This window comes from Otolemur garnettii, unplaced genomic scaffold (genome assembly GCF_000181295.1).
Source record: "Otolemur garnettii isolate 467f Iridium unplaced genomic scaffold, OtoGar3 scaffold00066, whole genome shotgun sequence".
Lineage (NCBI taxonomy): Eukaryota > Metazoa > Chordata > Mammalia > Primates > Galagidae > Otolemur > Otolemur garnettii.
In genome coordinates this window covers 10157360-10178419 of record NW_003852461.1, presented here as the reverse complement: position 1 = coordinate 10178419, position 21060 = coordinate 10157360, and the positions used below count along the sequence as shown (strand labels likewise).

The 21060-nt window shown below is 38.8% G+C and overlaps 2 protein-coding genes across 3 annotated transcripts in view; one reads left to right on the top strand and one right to left on the bottom strand.

Annotated features, from left to right (window-relative positions):
• The window catches only part of EFCAB7 (EF-hand calcium binding domain 7), a 40304-nt gene extending 39288 nt beyond the window's left edge, over positions 1-1016 (bottom strand). Inside the window, exon 1 of the mRNA XM_023515123.1 lies at positions 767-1016. Within this exon, the coding sequence (XP_023370891.1) occupies positions 767-953 (187 nt within the window). The 5' untranslated portion in view covers positions 954-1016. The remainder of the gene's footprint in view (positions 1-766) is intronic.
• A 2218-nt stretch (positions 1017-3234) lies between these two features.
• Positions 3235-21060, top strand: part of ITGB3BP (integrin subunit beta 3 binding protein) — a 67224-nt gene continuing 49398 nt past the window's right edge. For both annotated transcript variants that reach the window (XM_023515110.1, XM_023515109.1), the window contains exons 1-2: positions 3235-3294; positions 19663-19705. In XM_023515110.1, coding sequence (XP_023370878.1) covers positions 3290-3294; positions 19663-19705 — 48 coding nt within the window. In that variant the 5' untranslated portion in view covers positions 3235-3289. The remainder of the gene's footprint in view (positions 3295-19662; positions 19706-21060) is intronic.

Genomic DNA, 21060 nt, shown 5'->3' with positions numbered 1-21060 from the left:
CTGCTTATAAATCCAAAAACACTGATACAAAAATATGTCGGAATTTGGGTTTAAAAAAACTGCTTCTAAAGTTGGCAAAATAACTCAGTTTCTTTATCCATAAAGTTACCAGTTTTCATGAAAGTGACATGAATAATCAGTGTTAACCTGATATTGATGTTTATCACTTTTTAATAACCGAAGACCTTTAAATCATTTGGTGTCCTTGGCAAGGACCAAATCCAGTGGTTTGGGGGACATTTGCTACCAGAGGAATATTAAAATGTGATATTGGAAAGAAGCAATAAAAGACAAAAAACAAACAAACAAACAAACAAAAAAACAGTAAAACCCCGAGAACTCTTAATTCTTTTTAAAAAAATATTTCACTTATCTCCCAATCCTCCACTTTTATATTACACCCACTTTATATATTCTTCACATTTTCCTCAAAATAGGTGAAATTCCGATAGTGACTTAGAATTAAGTATTTTAATTCTATTATTATAAATCTTAAAGGCACTAAAAGGAGAATTTTAAAATATTTTTAAGTAGTAACTGATGGAAGTTTTAGATTACCAATCTAGTCTGTAATAAACATTGAAAGCTTTATTTTGAAGTTCGTAGAATATGTAACTATAGAAACTGGCATAATACCTTACTAGAGTTCCATTGCTCAAGTTTTTCTAAGAAATTGGGATGATTCAACAATGTAATTCTAATTCCAGTCTTTCTGACTATTAACTTTCAACAAAAAGGCAAAATATTCAAAATTTTTAAATTTTACCTAAGTAAAGTTGATCCTTAGAAAAAATGTTTTCTAAACTGCTTTTGAAGACAGTTAAGTAGGCAGCTCTACAATTCATATAAAATATCTCCTCTTCGGTTAGTGGAGATTTCTTTGTTCGAGGACCCTCTGAAAATGTTGATTTCTGACCGGAAAAACCTGCATCGCTTCCTAGACTGATAGCCATTCTATGAGAAAATAATTTTAAACATTGTTTTAGTCAATGTTAGTCACCTAAAATGCAAATAACATCACGTCTTTCAAATGGGAGGGGGCAGAATCTTTTTGTCTACTTTTTAAATGTAGACAAAAAGGATGAAAATTATAACACACAGATGGAAAAAGAAGATGAACATTGTAGCATGTATGTGGACACAGCCTTGTTGATTTCTAATTACATATATGCATATAGACATATATGTGAATCTAGTTATTTTTTAAGTATGTGATAATGGCCAAAGAACAAAGAAATAATACAAAAGAACCATCACAGGACAAAGGCAAAGTGCATTATCTATTCTCTCAAAATAAGAGAAGACTCTTCATAGGGTTGTTAAGAGGATTAAATCAGTTAGCACGTGTGGAGCATATAGAACATTGCCTGGTACACAGTAACTGCTAAATAAACTGTAGAGAGTGTGAAACAGCACAATAATGAGAATTTGGATATGACTGGTAGCTGACACCCATCCTCCCCAGCAGGATCAATGAGGTTTCATTAACATCTCAGTAACGGAGCCTCACATTTCCAATAACTGAATTTTAAAAGTCCCATTTCTAAGCACTATTATTTTCTTTATTAATAAGAATATTTGGGGCTTATATAGCATCTCTGCTAAGAGCTTAAACAATTTTCATGCATTTTTGTCTTATCCCTTCTGTAAAGCGGTCCGTTTTACAGATGGGGAAATTGGAGGGACAGAGGTGCCACTGAGCTGGTAGTAAGTGGTAACACACTTGGTAACAGTTTCTTCCTTGTTAATATGGATGAATGTTTACGGAGCAATAGTTACTATGAGGTACTAAATCGTGCTGGTGGTCTAACAGCTTCTTACATTACTTTACCTGGGTTTGACTTCTGAAAATACATTCCAACCTCATAAACTGAATATTTCAAGTTCAACAATAAGATGACACAGGTAGGGTCCCCTTCAGGACTCATTGGATTCTGATTCAGGAGGCCTAAATCACTTGTACCTTCTTGAATTATACAGGTCTTTTACACTTGGGAAAGAAAGATAATAATCGCTTATCATGGATGAAGTACCCTATTTATAATATACAGACGCCTGCCTGACACTTTCCTATTACACCAGATTTAGAAGGACCCCACAGGGATGTGGTGTCACAGTCTGGTTACTGCAAATTGGTATCACTATAATTAAACATCAGAGTTTTAAACACATATGCGTCCACGCATCTCCTCACAAATGTGAAAGAAAACTGTTTCGAGGCAGGGAAAATGAATGTTCACTTTGTAGCAAGCCATTTTAAAATGTAAGTATTTTTAAGATCGTTCTTACAGACTCTTTCTAAATAAGGTGACTCCTTCACGTGGAAATCCCAAGGCAGAAATGTACCAGAACTCTATTCTTTCCTTTTTTTGCAACGAGAGACTAAACTGAAGCTTAAATAAATATGTAACTGCACCCTCAGGCTTGGAAACCTCCTTTATTTAAAACTCCAGCCCGAGACGGAGACAGGGGCCTAGAGAGTAGATTGCAGCAAACGGCTCCATAAATAACCAGCCACACAATAGCAAGAAAAATAAACTGTTACCAAGCGCCCAAAAGGCCGAGCGAAAGCAGAGGGCCATGCGGTAACTGTCCCGACACCGTGAAATACGTTCACAGGTGATTCGGGCAACAGCTCCCTGTCTTTGCCTTGCTCTGGAAATAAACCTGCATTAATATGTACATTTGGCGTGCACGCGCGGACCGACTGTTCACGCAGAGAAATGAGAGAAGCAGGGAGAGAAGAGGCCGCGGCACAGCGAGAGAGGAACGGGGACGGCGACAGCGAGCTGCGCGCTGCCCAATTCCAGCTCACAAACCCGGAGGCGCAGCCAATTCTCCGCAGCGACTCGGCGACCCTCTCTCCGCCGCGGGACCGACATCTGTCGTGCTCTAATTACCATAGCAACCGCCCTTCGCCGCCGCCGGAAATAAGAAACGGAGCACCTCCCTCAAACGGTCCGGCTGGGAATCTAGGGAGTCGTCGACCCACAGCGCACAGGGTTGGCCTCGTTGCTCCCCATCTGGGATTGCTATGGGTAGAGTAAAGAGAGAGGGTCCCGTGTTGCCACTAACAGGACGCTAGACTTCCTGCTTCCCTGTTCCTCGCACACCCTCGGATCCTTTATCGCGAGGAGGGTGTTTCCGGCGGGCGGCGGCAGGTGTGACACTGCGTCCTGCCCTTTCGCCCGCGCTTTTTAGGCTTCAGAGTTTCTCCTCCGCAGGTTCCGACTCCGAAGTTGCTCAGCTCCCTTCATCCAGCGGCAGTGGTGCTTCCTTGAATCTCGAAATGCCGTAGGTATCTCCGCCCCCCGGTATTGCTGTTTTAGAGGCCCTTCTGAGAGCAAGAAGAGTAGATATTATGTGGGCCGAATAGCGTATTTGTTTTCTGAGTATTAACTTTTCTCTCTTGACAGTTTCCCACGCTTGGTGCCCTCAACCCGCCTCTCCTCCTTCTCCTGCAGGGCTCATCCGATAGTCCGCGCTGCCTTTAATTCTGTTTCTCCAAGTTCTTTGATAGATTTTATAAGCTAAATAAAGTTAACAGGCTGAAGATAAAACAGAGTGGATGAAAACACGCCCCTATTATTTTTAAAGCCTTTTCTGCCTAGGTAAATGTGGTGCGTTCATAGAAACTCGAGGGAGAATTCATGGACTTGGGTCCCGACCCCTGATTGCAATTAAAAGTCACTGGTAATTAAGTCCCCTATCGATTCTAGGGTTCGGTTTTCTTCTTAAAAATTTTTTTTGTGGAGGGCAGCGCCTATGGCTCAAAGGAGTAGGGCGCTGGCCCTATATACCAGAGGTGGTGGGTTCGAACCTGGCGCCAGCCAAAAAAAAAAAATTGCAAAAAAAAAGTTTGTATGGAATGATCTCCAAATTCCCATCAGGCGCCATCTGATTATTGAGAATGACCATGAGGGGAATAGGCATTAATCAAGATAGTATTCATTTGTTCTTCCTACCCTTCATTTGTCCTGCACCGAAATGCTTAAAGCACAGTTGCTGCCCTATAGAAACTTTAAAGGAAAAAAAAGTCGGTAAAGAACTTGGAGGAGGAGTGGCTATCTAATGCATGAAATTCATCTCTGGCTGCTCTTTGTCTTCAGGTACAGTCTCTAGAGTAACCTGTTCCTTCGTTAATTTATGAATTGAGTGAAATGCACAGTAACAGCAGGGGAAATATTTATACCAAATAGGACGACATGAAAGTGGAAGGATGTGAAATAACCTGTGTTTTAAAATCTTTATGATGTGGGTATTGTATTTAGCAACTTATCTACATTTTCTCGTTGAATCCTAAAGGACATTGGGAGGTAGGGGCTGCTATTATCCTCACAGAAAAAGAAACTCATCACCTAAGATAGTGTGCTACATGTAGGTATCAATAAATGCCATGTTTACTTAGAAATTGTGGATTATTGGGAGGGTTTCCTTTTCCCAGAATTAGGCAAAAAAACTTGTGTCTGTGTTGCATTAGAACAATCACCCAGTTATACAAAGCTGCAAGATAGCATAACAAAAAAAATCCCTAACTAGGAATCTAGTAAAAACAAACATGTGTATTTGCTTAATAAGGTATGATACTTCCAGAGCTATATTCGTGTTCTAAGGGTGGTGAACCAAAAAACTATTAAAAGTGGAACTTTCTGACCACTGTCTTAACGTAGCAGTAGGTACATGTTAAGAGATTTTTAAAGTAAATGTGTTCTGACAATAAAGACAATCTTAAAATTGAGGTTGACATCTCACATATGCAACAACTTCTGTAAGTTTGTATGTTTAGCAATGTGATTTAAGACCAAACTAACAGTTAAATAATGCATAAAGCATAATAGCATTTTTAGTAAAGGATTTCACTCTTTGTTGGTAAACTAAGTGGTCTTTTTAAATTTTATTTATTTATTTAAAAATTATTTTAGAGCAGGGTTTCACTCTGGTCACCCAGGCTCAAGTGCAGTGGTGCAGCTCACTATACCCTTGAATTCCTGAGCTCGAGTGATCCGCCTGCTGCAACTTCTGGAGTAGTTAGGACTATAGGCCTACACATGCTGTAGACACTGTACTTCCAGCATCCAACAGCTGTTCTGTTTTTAACTTACAGTACAGTTTTCAGTAAATTTCATAAGATATTCAGCATTTTGCTATAAAATAGGCTTTGAGGACAAGTGTGGTGGCTCATGCCTGTAATCTTACCAGCACTTTAGGAGGCAAGATGGGAAGATTGCTTGAGGCTGGGAGTTCAAGGTCAGCCTGGGCAACATGGCAAGACACTATCTCTACAAAAAAATAAAAGAAAAATTAGCCAGGTGTGGTGGTGCAGCTATTTGAGAAGCTGAGGCAGGAGAATTGGTTGAGCCAGGAGTTTTAGATTACAATGAGCAATCATGGTACTCTAGCCTGGGCTACAGAGCAAGACCTTGTATTTTAAAAAAAGTAAATAAAATAGGCTTTATGTTATATGATTTTGCCCAACTTTAGGGTAAGGTAAGTGTTGTTAAAATATCTATACTTCCCAAAGCAATCTACCTATTCAATGCATTTTTAAGGTAGGCTAATGTTCACTAGGTTATGTGTATCAAAATGCATTTTGGACTGACGATAATTTCTGTTTAGTAAAAAGCGAAAGATAAAATCTGAGGACAAACTCAGGCATCCTCAAACTACACCTAGGACGTAGTCCTAGGGCCATATGCAGCCTGCCTAGGACATTTATCTGGCCTGCCGGGTATTTTTGCCGCTGCTGCCTGTCCTGCTTAGAAGCCGACTCGTCCCGGGGCCTATAGTCTGGCCCTCCAATGGTCTGAGGGACAGTGAACTGGCCCCCTGTTCAAAAAGTTTGAGGACCCCTGAACTAAAGTATATTTTCAGTTTAGGATGGATTTATCAGTATGTAGCCCCTTGTAAGTGAATGAGTGTCTATGTATTTTTGCTCATAATATCTTTAAAAGATGTAAATTTTTTTTTTGACATGCCAAATTTTGTTTATTCATCAGTTTGTGGATATTTGGGTTCCACATTATAGTGATTATGAGTAATGCTGCTATAAGCATTCATGTACAAAGATGTGAGTGTATAAAGCACAAATTATGACACTATTGTGGGATTTATGATATGTACTGACATAACATGTATTATAGCACAGAGGACAGAGGGAGCTGACTATGATGTTGTAAGATCCTGTGTTTATGTAAAGTAGTACTATTTTAAACTCTAGACTTTGATAAGTTAAAAAGACACATTTTAATTCTCAGTAACATCTGAAAAATGCAGAGAGGTATACCTAAAAAATAAAGGAATTGAAGTGGCATATTAAAAAACATTCAGTTAATTCAAAAGGTAAGGCGGAACAAAGGAGCAAAAGCAGGTGGGACAACTAGGAGACAGTAGCACAGTGGTAGATCCAACCGTACAATGATGGCATTGAATCTGAGTGCAGTAGAAATGTCAATGGAGGCTCTGCACCCGTAGCTCAGTGTTAAGGCCCTGGCCACAGACACCAGGGCTGGCGGATTTGAACCCAACCTGGGCCTGCTAAACAACAATGACAACTGCAACCAAAAAATAGCTGGGGGTTGTGGTGGGTGCCTGTAGTCCCAGCTACTTGGGAGGCTGAGGCAGGAGAATCACTTAAGCCCAAGAGTTTGAGGTTGCTATGAGCTGTGATGACAGGGAACTCTATCAAGGTCAACATAATGAAACTCTGTCTCAAAAAAAAAAAAAATGTCAATGGACAGGTAGAGATTATCAGCCCAGATTTTTTAAAAAGTCTTTTCTGTCTGTAAGTAACAAACTTAACAGTAAAAAAATGGGAAAGGCATATAACAGGCTAACAAGTGAGAAAACAAATAGTCATGTAAAATGAAAGGATAGCTGACACTTAGATCAAAGAGAATGCAAACTGTCCATGTCCAGTGTGAAAGCAGATATCACCATGGAGCAAGTATTAAAAAGGATGATGTCATTAAAGGCTTTATGCCAGTAAACTTGACAACTTCTGTGAAACTGACAAATTTCTTTAAACATCCAATTTAGCACAGTGGCATAAGATGAAATAGAAAATCTACATAACCTGATATTCATTAAGGAAATAGTATTTGTTACAAAGGACCTTCCCACGAGAGCCCAAATGATTTTACTGGCTGATTATGTGGTACATTTAAAGAAGAAATAACAATCTTACCTTTGCTTTCTTTTTAGAAAACAGGAGAGAATATATCCCAACTCATTTAATCTTCCTAACACAGTTACCACCTAACTCTGATAACAGGATATGATAAAAGAATTGTAAGAAAATAAAATTACTGACCAATGTATTTTGTGAGCATAGAATAAAAAAACCCTTAAATGTAATCCAGCAAAATACATCATGCCCAACTTAAGTTTATCCCAGGAATGCAAGTTGGTTTAGTATTTTATATCCATTATGTTTCTTAAAAGTAGGATAAAAGAGTTACTAAAGGCAATCATGGCAACAACAAAAATAAATAAATGGGACCTAATCAAGTTAAAAAGTTTCTGCACTGCTAAGACATAATCAACAAAGCAAAGAGACAGCGTTCAGAGTAGGATTCTCTGGGACATTTCCATGCTGTGAATCCAACAAATGGCCATTAATCAGAATCTGCAAAGAACTCAAGCAAATCCACACATAAAAAAGAGCAAATGACCATGGCTTCTTAACAGATTGGAAAAGAGGCAATATTTGAAGAGATTATGCCTTAGTTTTTTTCTAGAACTGATAAGACACAAATTGATGTAAAGTACTTAGAGATAAGAATATGACATCCTTTGGAGACCTGTATTTAAACTATCTTATATATGCTTGATGGAAAATCTTTAAAAAAAAAAAATCTGTTTTTTTTTTAAATTTATTGTTGGGGATTCATTGAGGGTACAAGAAACCAGTTTACACTAATTGCATTTGTTAGGTAAAGTCCCTCTTACAATCGTGTCTTGCCCCCCAAAGGTGTGGCACTCACCAAGACTCCACTCCCCTCCCTCCTTTCTCTCTGTGCTCTCCTCTTCCCCCACCCCCACCATGTCATTAATTGTCATTAATTGTCCTCATATCAAAATTGAGTACATAGGGTTCATGCTTCCCCATTCTTCTGATGCTTTACTAAGAATAATGTGTTCCACTTCCATCCAGGTTAATACAAAGGCTGTAAAGTCTCCATTTTTTTAATGGCTGAGTAGTATTCCATGGTATACATATACCACAGCTTGTTAATCCATTCCTGGGTTGGTGGGCATTTAGGCTGTTTCCACATTTTGGTGATTGTAAATTAAGCTGTGATAAACAGTCTAGTGCAAGTGTCCTTATGATAAAATGATTTTTTTCCTTTTAGGCAGAAGCCCAGTAATGAGATTACAGGATCAACTGGGAGGTCTAGCTTGACTTTCTCTAAGGATTCTTCATACTTCCTTCCAAAAAAGGTTGTATTAGTTTGCAGTCCCACCAGCAGTGTAAAAGTGTTCCCTTCTCTCCACATCCAGGCCAGCATCTGCAGCTTTGAGATTTTGTGATGTGGGCCATTTTCTCTGGGGTTAGATGGTATCTCAGGGTAGTTTTGATTTACATTTCTCTAATAATTAGGGACAATGAATATTTTTTCATATGTTTGCTAGCCATTCATCTGTCTTCTTTAGAGAAGGTTCTATTCATGTCTCTTGCCCATTGACATATGGGATTGTTGGCTTTTTTCATGTGGATTAATTTGAGTTCTCTATTGATCCTAGTTATCGAGCTTTTGTCTGATTCAAAATATGCAAATATCCTTTCCCATTGTGTAGGTTGTCTGTTTGCTTTGGTTGTTGTCTCCTTTGCTGTACAGAAGCTTTTCAGTTTAATTAAGTCCCATTTGTTTATTTTTGTTGTTGCAATTGCCACGGCAGTCATCTTCATGAAGTCTTTCCCCAGGCCGATACCTCACAGTGTTTTTCCTGTGCTTTCTTTGAGGATTTTTATTGTTTCATGCCTTAAATTTAAGTACTTTATCCATCTTGAATCCATTTTTGTGAGTGGGGAAAGGTGTGAGTCCAGTTTCAGTCTTTTACATGTGGATATCCAGTTCTCCCAGCACCATTTATTGAATAGGGAGTCTTTCCCCCAAGGTATGTTCTTGTTTGGTTTATGGAAGATTAGCTGGTTGTAAGATGTTAGTTTCATTTCCTGGTTTTCTATTCTGTTTCCAAATGTCTGTGTCTCGATTTTTGTGCCAGTACCATGCTGTCTTGACCACTATGGCTTTGCAGTACAGCCTAAAATCTGGTATGCTGATGCCTCCAGCTTTGTTTTTATTACTAAGAACTGCCTTAGCTATACAGAATTTTTTCTGGTTCCATACAAAACAAAGAATTATTTTTCTAAGTCTTGAAAGTACAATGTTGACATTTTAATAGGGATGGCATTGAATAGGTAGATTGCTTTGGGAAGTATAGATATTTTAACAATGTTGATTCTTCCCAGCCATGAGCATGGTATATTCTTCCATTTGTTAATATCCTCTGCTGTTTCCTTTCTTAGGATTTCATAATTTTCTTTATAGAAGTTCTTCACCTCTTTTGTTAAGTATATTCCTAGGTATTTCATTTTCTTTGAAGCTAAGGTGAAGGGAGTTGTGTTTTTTTTTTTGTTTGTTTGTTTGGTTTTTTTTGAGACAGGAGCCTCAAGCTGTCCCCCTGGGTAGAGTGCTGTGCCATCACAGCTCACAGCAACCTCCAACTCCTGAGCTTAGGCGAGTCTCCTGCCTCAGCCTCCTGAGTAGCTGGGACCACAAGCGCCCACCACAATGCCCAGCTATTTTTTGGTTGCAGCTGTCATTGTTGTTTGGCAGGCCCGGGCTGGATTTGAACCCGCCACCTTGGCAGGCCCTGGCTGGATTTGAACCCGCCATGTACCTTGGGTGTACATGGCTGGCACCTTAGCCATTTGAGCCACAGTCGCCGAGCCAGGGAGTTGTGTCCTTAATTAGCCTCTCATCTTGGCTGTTATTGGCATATACAAAGGCTGCTGACTTGTGGACGTTGATTTTATATCCTGAGACATTACTGTATTTTTTGATGACTTTCAGTAGTCTTGTGGTTGAATCTTTGGGGTTCACTAAGTATAAGATCATATCGTCAACAAAGAGGGAGAGTTTGACCTTCTCTGCTCCCATTTGGATGCCCTTTATTTCCTTGTCTTGCCTAATTGTATTGGCTGGAACTTCCAGCACTGTGTTGAATAGTAATAGTGACAGAGGACACCCTTGTCTGGTTCCAGTTCTAAGAGGAAAAGCTTTCAGTTTTACTCCATTCAGTACAATATTAGCTGTGGGTTTGTTATAGATAGCTTCGATCAGTTTAAGAAATGTGCCACCTATGCCTATACTCTTCAGTGTTCTAATTAGAAAAGGATGCTGGATTTTATTGAATGCTTTTTCTTCATCTATTGAGAGGATCATATGGTGTTTGTTTTTGCTTCTGTTGATATAGTGGATAATGTTTATGGACTTGCGTATGTTAAACCAGCCTTGCATCCCTGGGATGAAACCTACTTGAGGTATGACTTTTTTGATGATAAGCTGTAATCTATTGGCTAGGATTTTGTTGAGAATTTTTGCATCTATATTCATTAGAGAAATTAGTCTGAAATTCTCCTTTTTAGTTGACTCTTTTCCTAGTATCAGGGTGATGTTTGCTTCATCCTTCATAAAATGTATTGGGGAAGATTCCTTCCTTCTCAATTTTTTGGAATAATTTTTGTGGTACAGGAATAAGCTCTTCCTTGAAGGTTTGATAACATTCTGAGGTGAAGCCATCCAGACCAGGGCATTTTTTTGTTGGAAGATTTTTTATTATTTCTTTAATCTCGTTGCTTGAAATTGGTCTGTTCAGGACCTCTGTTTCTTCCTGGCTAAATTTAGGAGGAGAGTGTGATTCCAAATATTGATCCATTTCCTTCACATTGTCAAATTTCTGGGCATAGATTTTCTGGTAGTATTCAGAGATGATCTCTTGTATCTCTGTGGCATCAGTTGTTATTTCCCCTTTATCATTTCTTACTGAGATTACTAGAGATTTTACTTTTCTATTTCTAGTTATTCTGGCCAAAGGTTTATCTATTTCATTTATTTTTTCAAAAAACTAACTCCTTGTTTCATTAATTTTCTGAATGACTCTTTTGTTTTCAATTTCATTCATCTCTGATTTAATTTTGGGTATTTCTTTTCTTCTGCTGGGTTTAGGCTTAGATTGTTCCTCTTTTTCCAATTTCATAAGATGGTTTGTGAGTTTGTTGATGTGCTCTCTGTTTTTCGAATGTAGGCATCTAAAGCCATAAATTTTCCTCTCAGAACTGCTTTTGTTATCCCACAGGTTTTGGTAGCTTGTATCTTCATTGTTGTTGTGTTCAAGGAAGTTAATGATTTCTTCCTCTTTTATTTATTCCTACACTCAGCGGTCATTCAACAGAATGTTGTTTAATTTCCATGCCTTTGTGTGGGGTTGAACATTTTTGTTGGAGATGAGTTCCATCTTTAGTTCTTTGTGGTCTTAGAAGATACAAGGTAAAATTTCAATTCTTTTGATTCTGTTGAGGTTTGTTTTGTGTCCTAGAATATGATCAATTTTGGAGAATGTTCCACGGGCCAATGAGAAGAATGTATATTCTTTATCTTTGGGATGGAGTGTTCTATATACGTGTATCAAGCACAGTTGTCCTAGGGTCTCATTTAAGTCCCTTATATCTTTGTTTAATTTCTGTTTAGAGGATCTGTCCAGCTCTATAAGAGGAGTGTTAAAGTCCCCTGTTATTATGGTGTTATAGGATGTCATATTACTCAGACTGAGTAAGGTCCGTTTCAAGAATCTGGGAGCATTTAAATTGGGTGCATAAATATTTAGAATTGAAATGTCTTCTTGTATTTTTCCCTTGACCAATATAAAGTGACCATCTTTGTCTTTTTTGACTTTAGTTGTTTTAAATCCACATGTACTTGAAAATAAGATTGCAACTCCTCTTTTCTTCTGAATTCCATTTGCCTGAAAAATTGTCTTCCAACCCTTAATTCAGAGTTTTGTCTTTTGAAGCTAAGTGTGTTTCCTGCAGACAGCAAATGGATGCCTGTGTTTTTTAATCCAGTCAGCCAATCTATGCCTCTTCAGTGTGGAATTCAACCCATTAACATTTATTGAGATAATTGATAAGTGTGGTAGTGTTCTATTCATTTTATTTTGTGAGAGTCCATTGCTTAGTTTTATCTTTTGCATCAGTATGGAATTTAGGTTCTGTCGTTTAATTTCTGAGTTTTTACTTTGCTGTTGATCCATTGTGATGGTCAGTTTGTAGAACAGGTTGAAGTATTTCCTATAGAGCTGGTCTTGTTGTGGTGAATTTCCTCAGTGTTTGTATAGCAGTAAATGATTTGATTTCTCTGTCAATTTTAAAGCTTAGCTTAGCAGGATATAGAATTCTGATCTGGAAATTGTTCTGCTTAAGTGGATTAAAGGTAGGTGACCATTGTCTTCTTGTTTGAAAAGTTTCATTAGAGAAGTCTGCAATCACCCTGATGGATTTGCCCCTGTAGGTCAACTGGCACTTAACTTCTGTAGCTTCAAGAATCTTTTCTTTTGTCTGGACTTTGGACAGGTTCATCACAATGTGTCTTGGAGAAGCTGTGTTAGAGTTGAGGCGACCTGGGGTCCGATATCCCTCTGAAAAGAGTGTGAGAATCTTTGGTGATATTTGGGAAATTTTCATTTATAATATTCTCAAGTATGGCTTCCATTCTCCTGGGGCATTCTTCTTTCCCACCTGGGATATCTATAACTTGTATGTTTGAAGCTTCATAAGTCCCACAATTCTGTCAGTGAATGTTCTGCTTCCTCTCCCTTCTTCCTCTCCCTCTTTAACCATCTGAGTTATCTCAAGAGCTTTGTCCTCCACCTCTGAGATTCTTTCTTCTGTGTGGTCTGATCTGTTGTTGATACTTTCTGTTGCATCTTTAAGTTCCCTAATTGACTGATTCAGTTCCTTCAGCTCTGCTCTTTCTGTATTCTTCACATTGTTCATCTCTTATTTGATTCTGTTTTTGGATTTCCTTTTGGTTATTTTCCACTTTATCAGCAGTTTCCTTCATTGTTTTCATCATCTGTATTTTAAATTCCCTGCTGCCATTTCTAACATTTCTTTATAAGTGGAATCCTCTGCAGTAGCTACCTCACGGTCCCTTGGGGGCGCTGCTCTGGACTGGTTTTTCATTTGCCAGGATTTTTCTGCTGATTCTTCCTCATGAGTGTTTTCTTTTATCTGTTTCCTTGCCCTAATTTTCCTTTCACTTCCTCTTGCTCTTTACTGTTCCTCTGGACTAGGGTTTCCATGAGTCCCAGTGTGCCAAAACTGGTCTCACTCTATGACCCTGAGGGCCACGGCTGTAAGATGTCTCCGTCCCCACCTGTAGGGTGCTCAGTCACTAGATTACTTGCTCCTGCCCAATCCTTGCTCTGCAACCCTGAGGGTGGAGCTTACCTGGGCGGAGCTTACCTGGGCGGTTAGTTCTCCCACAATGACTCTGTGGCCCATGGTCATGGTCAAACACTGTTAGCTCTGTCTGGCTCAGCTGCTCAGTCTGGGGTCCTAGACAACGCTCAAAGTCCTCTGTACTCTTACCCAGGTTCCCCCAAGGTAGTTCAACTGAATGCCAAGTCCAAAAAATACCCAAACAGCTCACAGGTATGGCCTTTCCAGTTTGTAATCTCACTGCTGCTGAAGTTACAGCTGCCAGCAGGATCAGACCTAATGAACACATGCAACCACTTGTCATTTCTCTGCTGCTTTGTCCTCCTTGTGGGGTCCAGAAGTCTCTTGCTGACTCCCTGTGTCCCCAAAGGGATGTTTCTGGGCAGATCCCACCAGCCAGAGATGCCTGACCCCCCCCCATCTCACTGTGCCCAATTGCAAGGAAGCTGTTGCTGGCCGCCATCTTGCTGCTCCCCCCTCAGACCTTGTTTTCATATGTTCATGGCTCTAATGCAGGCGTCCTCAAACTACAGCCTGCGGGTCACATGCAGCAGGAGTCCTCAAACTACAGCCTGCGGGTCACATGCAGCCAGCCTAGACATTTATCCGGCCCACCAGGTGTTTTTGCTGCCACTGCCTGTCCTGCTTAGCAGCCGACTCATCCCAGGGCCCGCAGTCCAGCCCTACAGTGGTGTGAGGGACAGTGAACTGGCCCCCTGTTTAAAAAGTTTGAGGACCCCTGCTCTAATGTCCTTAAATCCACATCAGGGATTAAATTCAGGAAATCTGTCAGATGAGGTAGGTGCAGACAATCTTTTGACTCTTAAAAGAGCATACCTTCTTGTTCATCAGATGCGGCAACATCAGCATCGCATGGGAGCCTTCTTAAAAATGTAGCCACATGTGTCTGGCTCCACGCGCTGGTGACACGTCAAGAAGGCTGCGGCGCCCCATGGCTCCTGGCGAGCTGACATGATCAGCCATCTGTTTTAAATTTTAAACCAAAATTATTTCAGTCTGCAAAACTGGAGCATCATAGAAAATTAAAAGAGCTAAATATATTCTTGAATTTGATACTGACATTTTAAGCTAAAAAAATAAATGCAGATGATTAGACAAATCATTAATTTATATAACACCAATGGGTAGTCACCTGTCTCAGGCTTTGGGGATTCAAATACAAACATACTGTATTGTCTAGGAGAGTGGTTCTCAACCTGTGGATTGTGACCCCTTTGTAATAATGAAGATGCATCGAGGCATTAGGAAGGTTGAGAACCACTGGTCTGGGAGTTTTAATTTTAATGAAAGAGAAAGTTCAGGCATTTGTAGATCTCTTAACCTACCAGTTAATAGACAAGTTGCCAGCAATGTGAATATCTTAGTCTGGGTGGCAAAGTGAACACAAATAGGGTATTTTAACATAAGGGTAGTCAGAGGGTCGTGCACAAGTGCTGTTGATTGGAGTGCGAGGGTCCTCAGGGAAACTGGACAGGGTGAGGGGAACGAGTCTGAAAGGCAGGGAAGACTCAATGTTAGTTTTTTGTTATTTTTATGTTGTGAATTAGTCGTACTGAAAAGTGCGTAAAACATCTTCCGTCTGCCATTTTTAATTCTAGTAAACATATTTGGACCTTTTCTTTTCTTTTTTTAATTTTTGCAGTTTTTGGCTGGGGCTGGGTTTGAACCCACCACCTCCAGCATATGGGGCCAGTGCCCTACTCCATTGAGCCACAGGTGCCACCCTATTTAGGCCTTTCAATAGAGATTCTTTTAAAGGATATACTTAAGTTCTTCCTTTATGTGTATGTATGTGTGGCATATATATATACACAAAGATATGTGTGTGTGTGTATAAATTTCTGGCAGAAGGTGGTAGTAATGAACGTTTTATTAATGTTTATATTTGGGAATACCCATTGGGGGTGAAAAACATTTCTCTTTTTCTTCATCCCAAAGAACATCACACCTCCACTTATCTTATGGGGTTGGTTAATATTCTCAAATGTATCCAGTTGGCCTCTGTAAGAATTCTATAGCTAATTATTTATTAGTCTTAGAAATGAAAGTTTTGACAGTATAAAAGTAGGTTAGCCAATAACTGATGAACGATTTTGGCCAGTTTTATCATGGAAATAACAGGATTCAACATTGGTTTAGATGCTTTCTCACAGTGACCACACATCCATGTATGATGGAGTGATGTTCCACTCGCCCATGCTGTGGTGGAGGGATTTTTGTCTAACGCTAGAAATGTTGAACATAAAGGAGCCTAGACTTGAATGAAAAGGAGAAGGCAGAGAGGATATAGGAGATGCTTCTTTCTTTTTACTCTTTCCCACACATAGAATAGAAAATGAATCATTTCAGATATTTCAATTTACACTTAAGGACACACATGGGATATGAATTTGGCCATTGCCTTTCATCAGAGGATTTCTAAGCATCTCATAAGCATACTCAGTAATCTTCTAAACAGTCCTGTGAAGTTGTAGCTGACAATATTATCATCTCCATTATAGTGAGGAGTAAATGGAAGTGCTGAAAATACTAAGTGGCATTTTTATCTTCCACTCAGAAATGTCTTGCTACTTTACAGGCCAGTATTATTATCAACTTTATGAAGCTTAATGAGATTATGTGATTTGCACAACCTTAGGGAAGAATTTGGCATAGCGTGAAGGCTCCATGAGTCTTATCTGCTTTACTAAGTTTGTTCTTCAGCCCCCACTCCCACCTTCTGCCCTGCTTTTCAAAATCATATTTAATCTAATATTTTAAAAGGCCTTTACTGAGGGAGAATACCTGGGAAGAGTATGTTCTGATCTGAAAGGACAAAAGGCTTTTTACAGAAACTCAAGGACCCTCCTGCACGGTTCTCCCCATGGTGACTCAGCTTTTAAGAATTTGTAAAAACTTAGCTTCCTGGAACCTTGAAACTAACACTTGCTACCGATTCTGTAAGTCCTGCCAGTGCTTCAGGATGTCCTGTAAGGAGGCAATATGATTGCTCCTTGGTCTGCCTAGTTTTGAATCCCATGGAAGGACAGGGTTGGAGAGTGCCGCCATCTTGGACGCTAGTCCTCCAAAGAAGCTCTGCCGGCTGGAATAAAGCCCCTTCCTCTTAGAAACAGAGGTGTTCGGGTGATTCTACCTTTCCACTGGGCCTTACTTTCCTGCTCTGCTCCAAGAACCTCACATCAAACATTTCATGAGCATCTGAGGTGTCTATTCCTGGGTTTTAGCACAGTTATTCCTGGGCAAAAGGGTGCCTTGTACACAGCAGCTCTTTACTTTAATGAATGATAACTTGACAGTGATTGGGTTCAGTTCTAATACAAAGTTAAGAATAGGTGGCCGTAAGTTCCTCTTGTAGGTTCGCTTTTCTTCAATTCCCTCTTCCTTAGTTCAGCAAAGATGTGTTATGCACAGGACCTGAGATCTGAGTTTCTTTGCCTCAGGATCTGTGACAGCAGACAAGTTGCACAAACGCTTTTCCCTATTGTTGAACTAAATGATGTTTTATATTTTTCCTAGTGTTGTTCATTAAATCTTTCTAGGATTCTTGTAAGTATTATCAACTTTTTGTTGTTAGATGCCTGAATTATCTGAACACTACATGACACGTTTTTAGATTCTCACCAAACGTAGGTAAAGTGGGAGATGACAACCTATTTTAAGATCACTTTCTTACTTACCTCTACATATTTCCTTGGGCAACCTCGGACCTAATCTATAAACCTTTTAAATCCAAGTGTTTACTTTTTCTAAGAATTAACCATCGGTAATAAAGCAATAATATTTTGAACAGTTAACATCAGGGTGGAGTTAGTGTCCTAAAAGATAGTATTGCATCTTAAAAACAAAGGATAAGAAGTGCCGTCCTGGGCAGCACCTGTGGCTCAGTGGGCAGGGCGCCGGCCCCATCTACTGAGGGTGGCAGGTTCAAACCCAGCCCTGGCCAAACAGCAACAACAAAAATAATAGCTGGGCGTTGTGGTGGGCGCCTGTAGTCCTAGCTACTCGGGAGTCTGAGGCAAGAGATTTGCCTAAGCCCAGCAGTTGGAGGTTGCTGTGAGCTATGTGACACCACAGCATTCTACCGAGGGTGATAAAGTGAGACTCTGTCTCTACCAAAAAAAAAAAAAAAGAAAGAAATGCAGTTCTGTGTAACTTTAGTTTATTTCTTTATTTCTTTCTTTTATTTCTTTCTTTTATGTAAGACAGTCTCACTTTCACCCTCAATAGAGTGCTGTGGCCTTACAGCTCACAGCAACCTCATACTTCTGGCCTCAAGTGATCCTCTTACCTCAGCCTCCTGAGTAGCTGGGATTACAGGCACCCACCACAATGCCTGGGTGGATTTTTTGTGTAGAGACAGGGTCCTGATTCTTGCTCAGGCTGGTCTCAAACTCCTGAACTCAAGCAGTTTGCCAGCCTCAGCCTCCCAGAGTGCTGGGATTATAGGTATGAGACACTGTACCTGGCCTAATTTTTTGATTTATATTTTTGAAGTGTTATTAGTAACAGAACATCTCACATACCTAAATAGGGCAATGTATATGCCAAAGTGAAATATAATTTTTTAAAAATTATCTTCCATTTTTATTTGTTCATATACCTATCCTCTTTTTTGAATTAAGAATTCACATTAAATTCATTTCAAGTGAGCTTGTAAAAGATATAAATAATTCTTTAAATCAGTTTAATTAATCTCAAGAAAAATGTGATAGGCTAATGTGGATAATCATACAATCAAGCAATATTAAGTAAACCCTTTTAAAATAGATTGAATTTTTGTATTTAGTATTTTTACTACCTAGTAATTTTCTTAAAGTGACCATCTCTTCTATTTGTTCTTGTTGCTGTCTGTAAATTAGTTATTTATGAATAGTCATTTTCTCGGATCTATTCAAAATGGTTTTTGGTTTGTATGATGAAATCTTTATCATACAGCCTTTTTTGGGCTGAGCGCAGTGGGTTCATGCCTGTGATCTTAGCACTCTGGGAGGCCAAGATGGGTGGATTGCTTGAGCTCAGGAGTTCCAGACCAGCCTGAGCAAGGGCTAAGACCCCTATTTTTACTAAAGAAAGAGAAAAAAAGAAAAATTAGCTGGGTGTTATGGTGGGTGCCTATAGTCCCAGCTACTCCCATAAGGATCGCTTGAGCCCAGGAGTTTGAAGTTATTGAGAGCTATGATGAGGCCACAGCCCCAGGGTGACAGAATCTCACTCTGTCTAAAACAAACAAATAAAAACACGAGTCTTCTTTTGCTTTATGCTGTAATTCTCTAACATTTTAAATTGTTTAATTTATGTTTCTCAGGAATCAAGAAAGTACTTTTAACGTTGCATTTGTCACTGGGAAAACTAGTTTTAATTTATATTGACCTTTTTCTCCTCTGAGCGTGTAGCCTGCATTCAATAAAATGTTGATGACTGCTCTTTACAAGACAGCTGTATGAAATAAAGTATTATAAATATTCAGCTTTACTTTCTAAGCATTGTCACCAACAGCTGGGCATCCGTTTTAGTAGAACAGATTTTGCGCAGAGAGAGCCTGGCGTGTTCCTGAATCAGTTTGGTGAAGGAGACAAAACATAGTTTCTTATGGATTGGGGATTTGTAAAGACATAGAGCATCTGTTCCTCGGTTCAGTCCTAGTCTGGCTGCACTGAATCATGTTTAAAGCTAGAATAATGTGCAAAACTTTTTTCACCTTGCTCATACCTTTAGCACCTAGTGCATTATATCTGCAAATCATATACTTTCAACATCTCCATGGAAGGCATCTGAGTTATTTTGCTCTTTAGTGTAATTTTTGCTTAGTGGTATTTTAAAGTAGATAGATACACTAATATTTTACTAAGACTTTTATAACATGACTTTAGTATTTAAATTGTGTGGTAGTCCTTGTATATAAAACTACGTATATAAAAAAGTGACCATTTAAGTATTTAATTATCATTGTTTTGAAATATGCTATTAAAAACAAGCCATCATCATAAATAATTGCGATTTTCATATGGTATTCTGCTTTAAGAAATACTGTAAAAGTAGTTGACAAAAGTAACTTAGAGTCTTTGTTTATATATCTTTAATATTTGGCTACATAAAGCATGTCAAATATAATATTTCTTCAAATATTTTATTTGCAGGGTTAAAAGATCACTGAAATTAGATGGTCTAGTAAAAGAAAAGGTAAGTATGTGCTTAATAATTTGTGATTGCAGGATAAGATTGTATTTTTAATTTTTAACTACTGATTTACCTTGCTAATATAAAAATTACCAAAACACAATGTAATATAATTGATACACTATTTTTTGCATATAAAATATTTTTTGCAAAACTAATGTGTGGAGATTTCTGGTTATTTTGAGGTGCTTAAGAAATAAATTATCTAGAAACCTAATGAAATAATTCAGTAGCAATTAGTTCACTATTTGTAGAAAAAAGTAGTCTGCTGCTTAATGTACAAAAAACAACATAGAACGATGGCAGTACCTTTAATCTGCATACCATAAACTGCTAAAATGAAATAAAAACATTAGCAGCATTTTTATATCAAGAATGTAATTACCTCCTTCAGTTATGCTGGCATGGATTAAATGACAGAATACTAACATTGTAATCAATTTCACCATAGTTATCCAGTAAAAATAAAACTGTAATGTTGCTATAACTTTTGTAAATCTAGTCATAGCACATTCCTAGTGCCAGCATATCATGGCATATGTTGGTTTGTTATCTTTTCATTCCAACCATGGTTCTGGATACAGACACGAGTACTCAGTAATCTTAAATACAAGTAAAGCAGTGAACAAGTAAATTGAAACAAATAGCTAGTCAATAAAAGGGCTCCTGCAAAATCTCCTGTGAATGCCATGTCAAGAAATGGGTTTCAGGTGGAATTTCTCTTCGGAAGACTCAATGATATTTAAGAAAACAGAAATTTACCATTTAAAAACTTCCTAGGTGCTTTTAAAAAAATTTTAAACAAAGGTAGCAAAATACTGCAATGACAGTAAAAAAAATCATTAACAGTGTAATTAGCAATTTAGAGTACCATTATCCAACTTGTTCTGTGCGGAATGCAGCTGTGACTGTAATTCCGCATCTGTTTCTCTGGTCAGAATGGTATTTTGGTAGATGAGTAGTTCAGCTTGAAATGAAATACTGTTCTTTCCCGTCCCAAAACTGTTCTCGGGTTGGTAACATTATTTGAATGGAAAAGAATGGCCATTTCAGAACCCATTCTCTTCATGAAGTAAATTGTCACCAAGGCTCCATGAGACTTTCTGTCCATTTTTTCTTCACTTGAAGATGTGTCAAGGTAGGCAGTGCCACAGCTAATATCCCGTATTAGAAAAATACATTGTTTGGCCCAGTTCTGTCCCTTTAAACCCAGGGACTTAGCTCAGTACCAAATGGCCACCAGCTGCTTCAAGCTGGTTTCTGACATCCTAGCCTGGGCCTTTCTTCAACATTTTTCTTCTGTTTCCTCAGCTCTTCCTGATATTTTCAGTTATTCAGTGGAGCAAAGCAGTAAAATC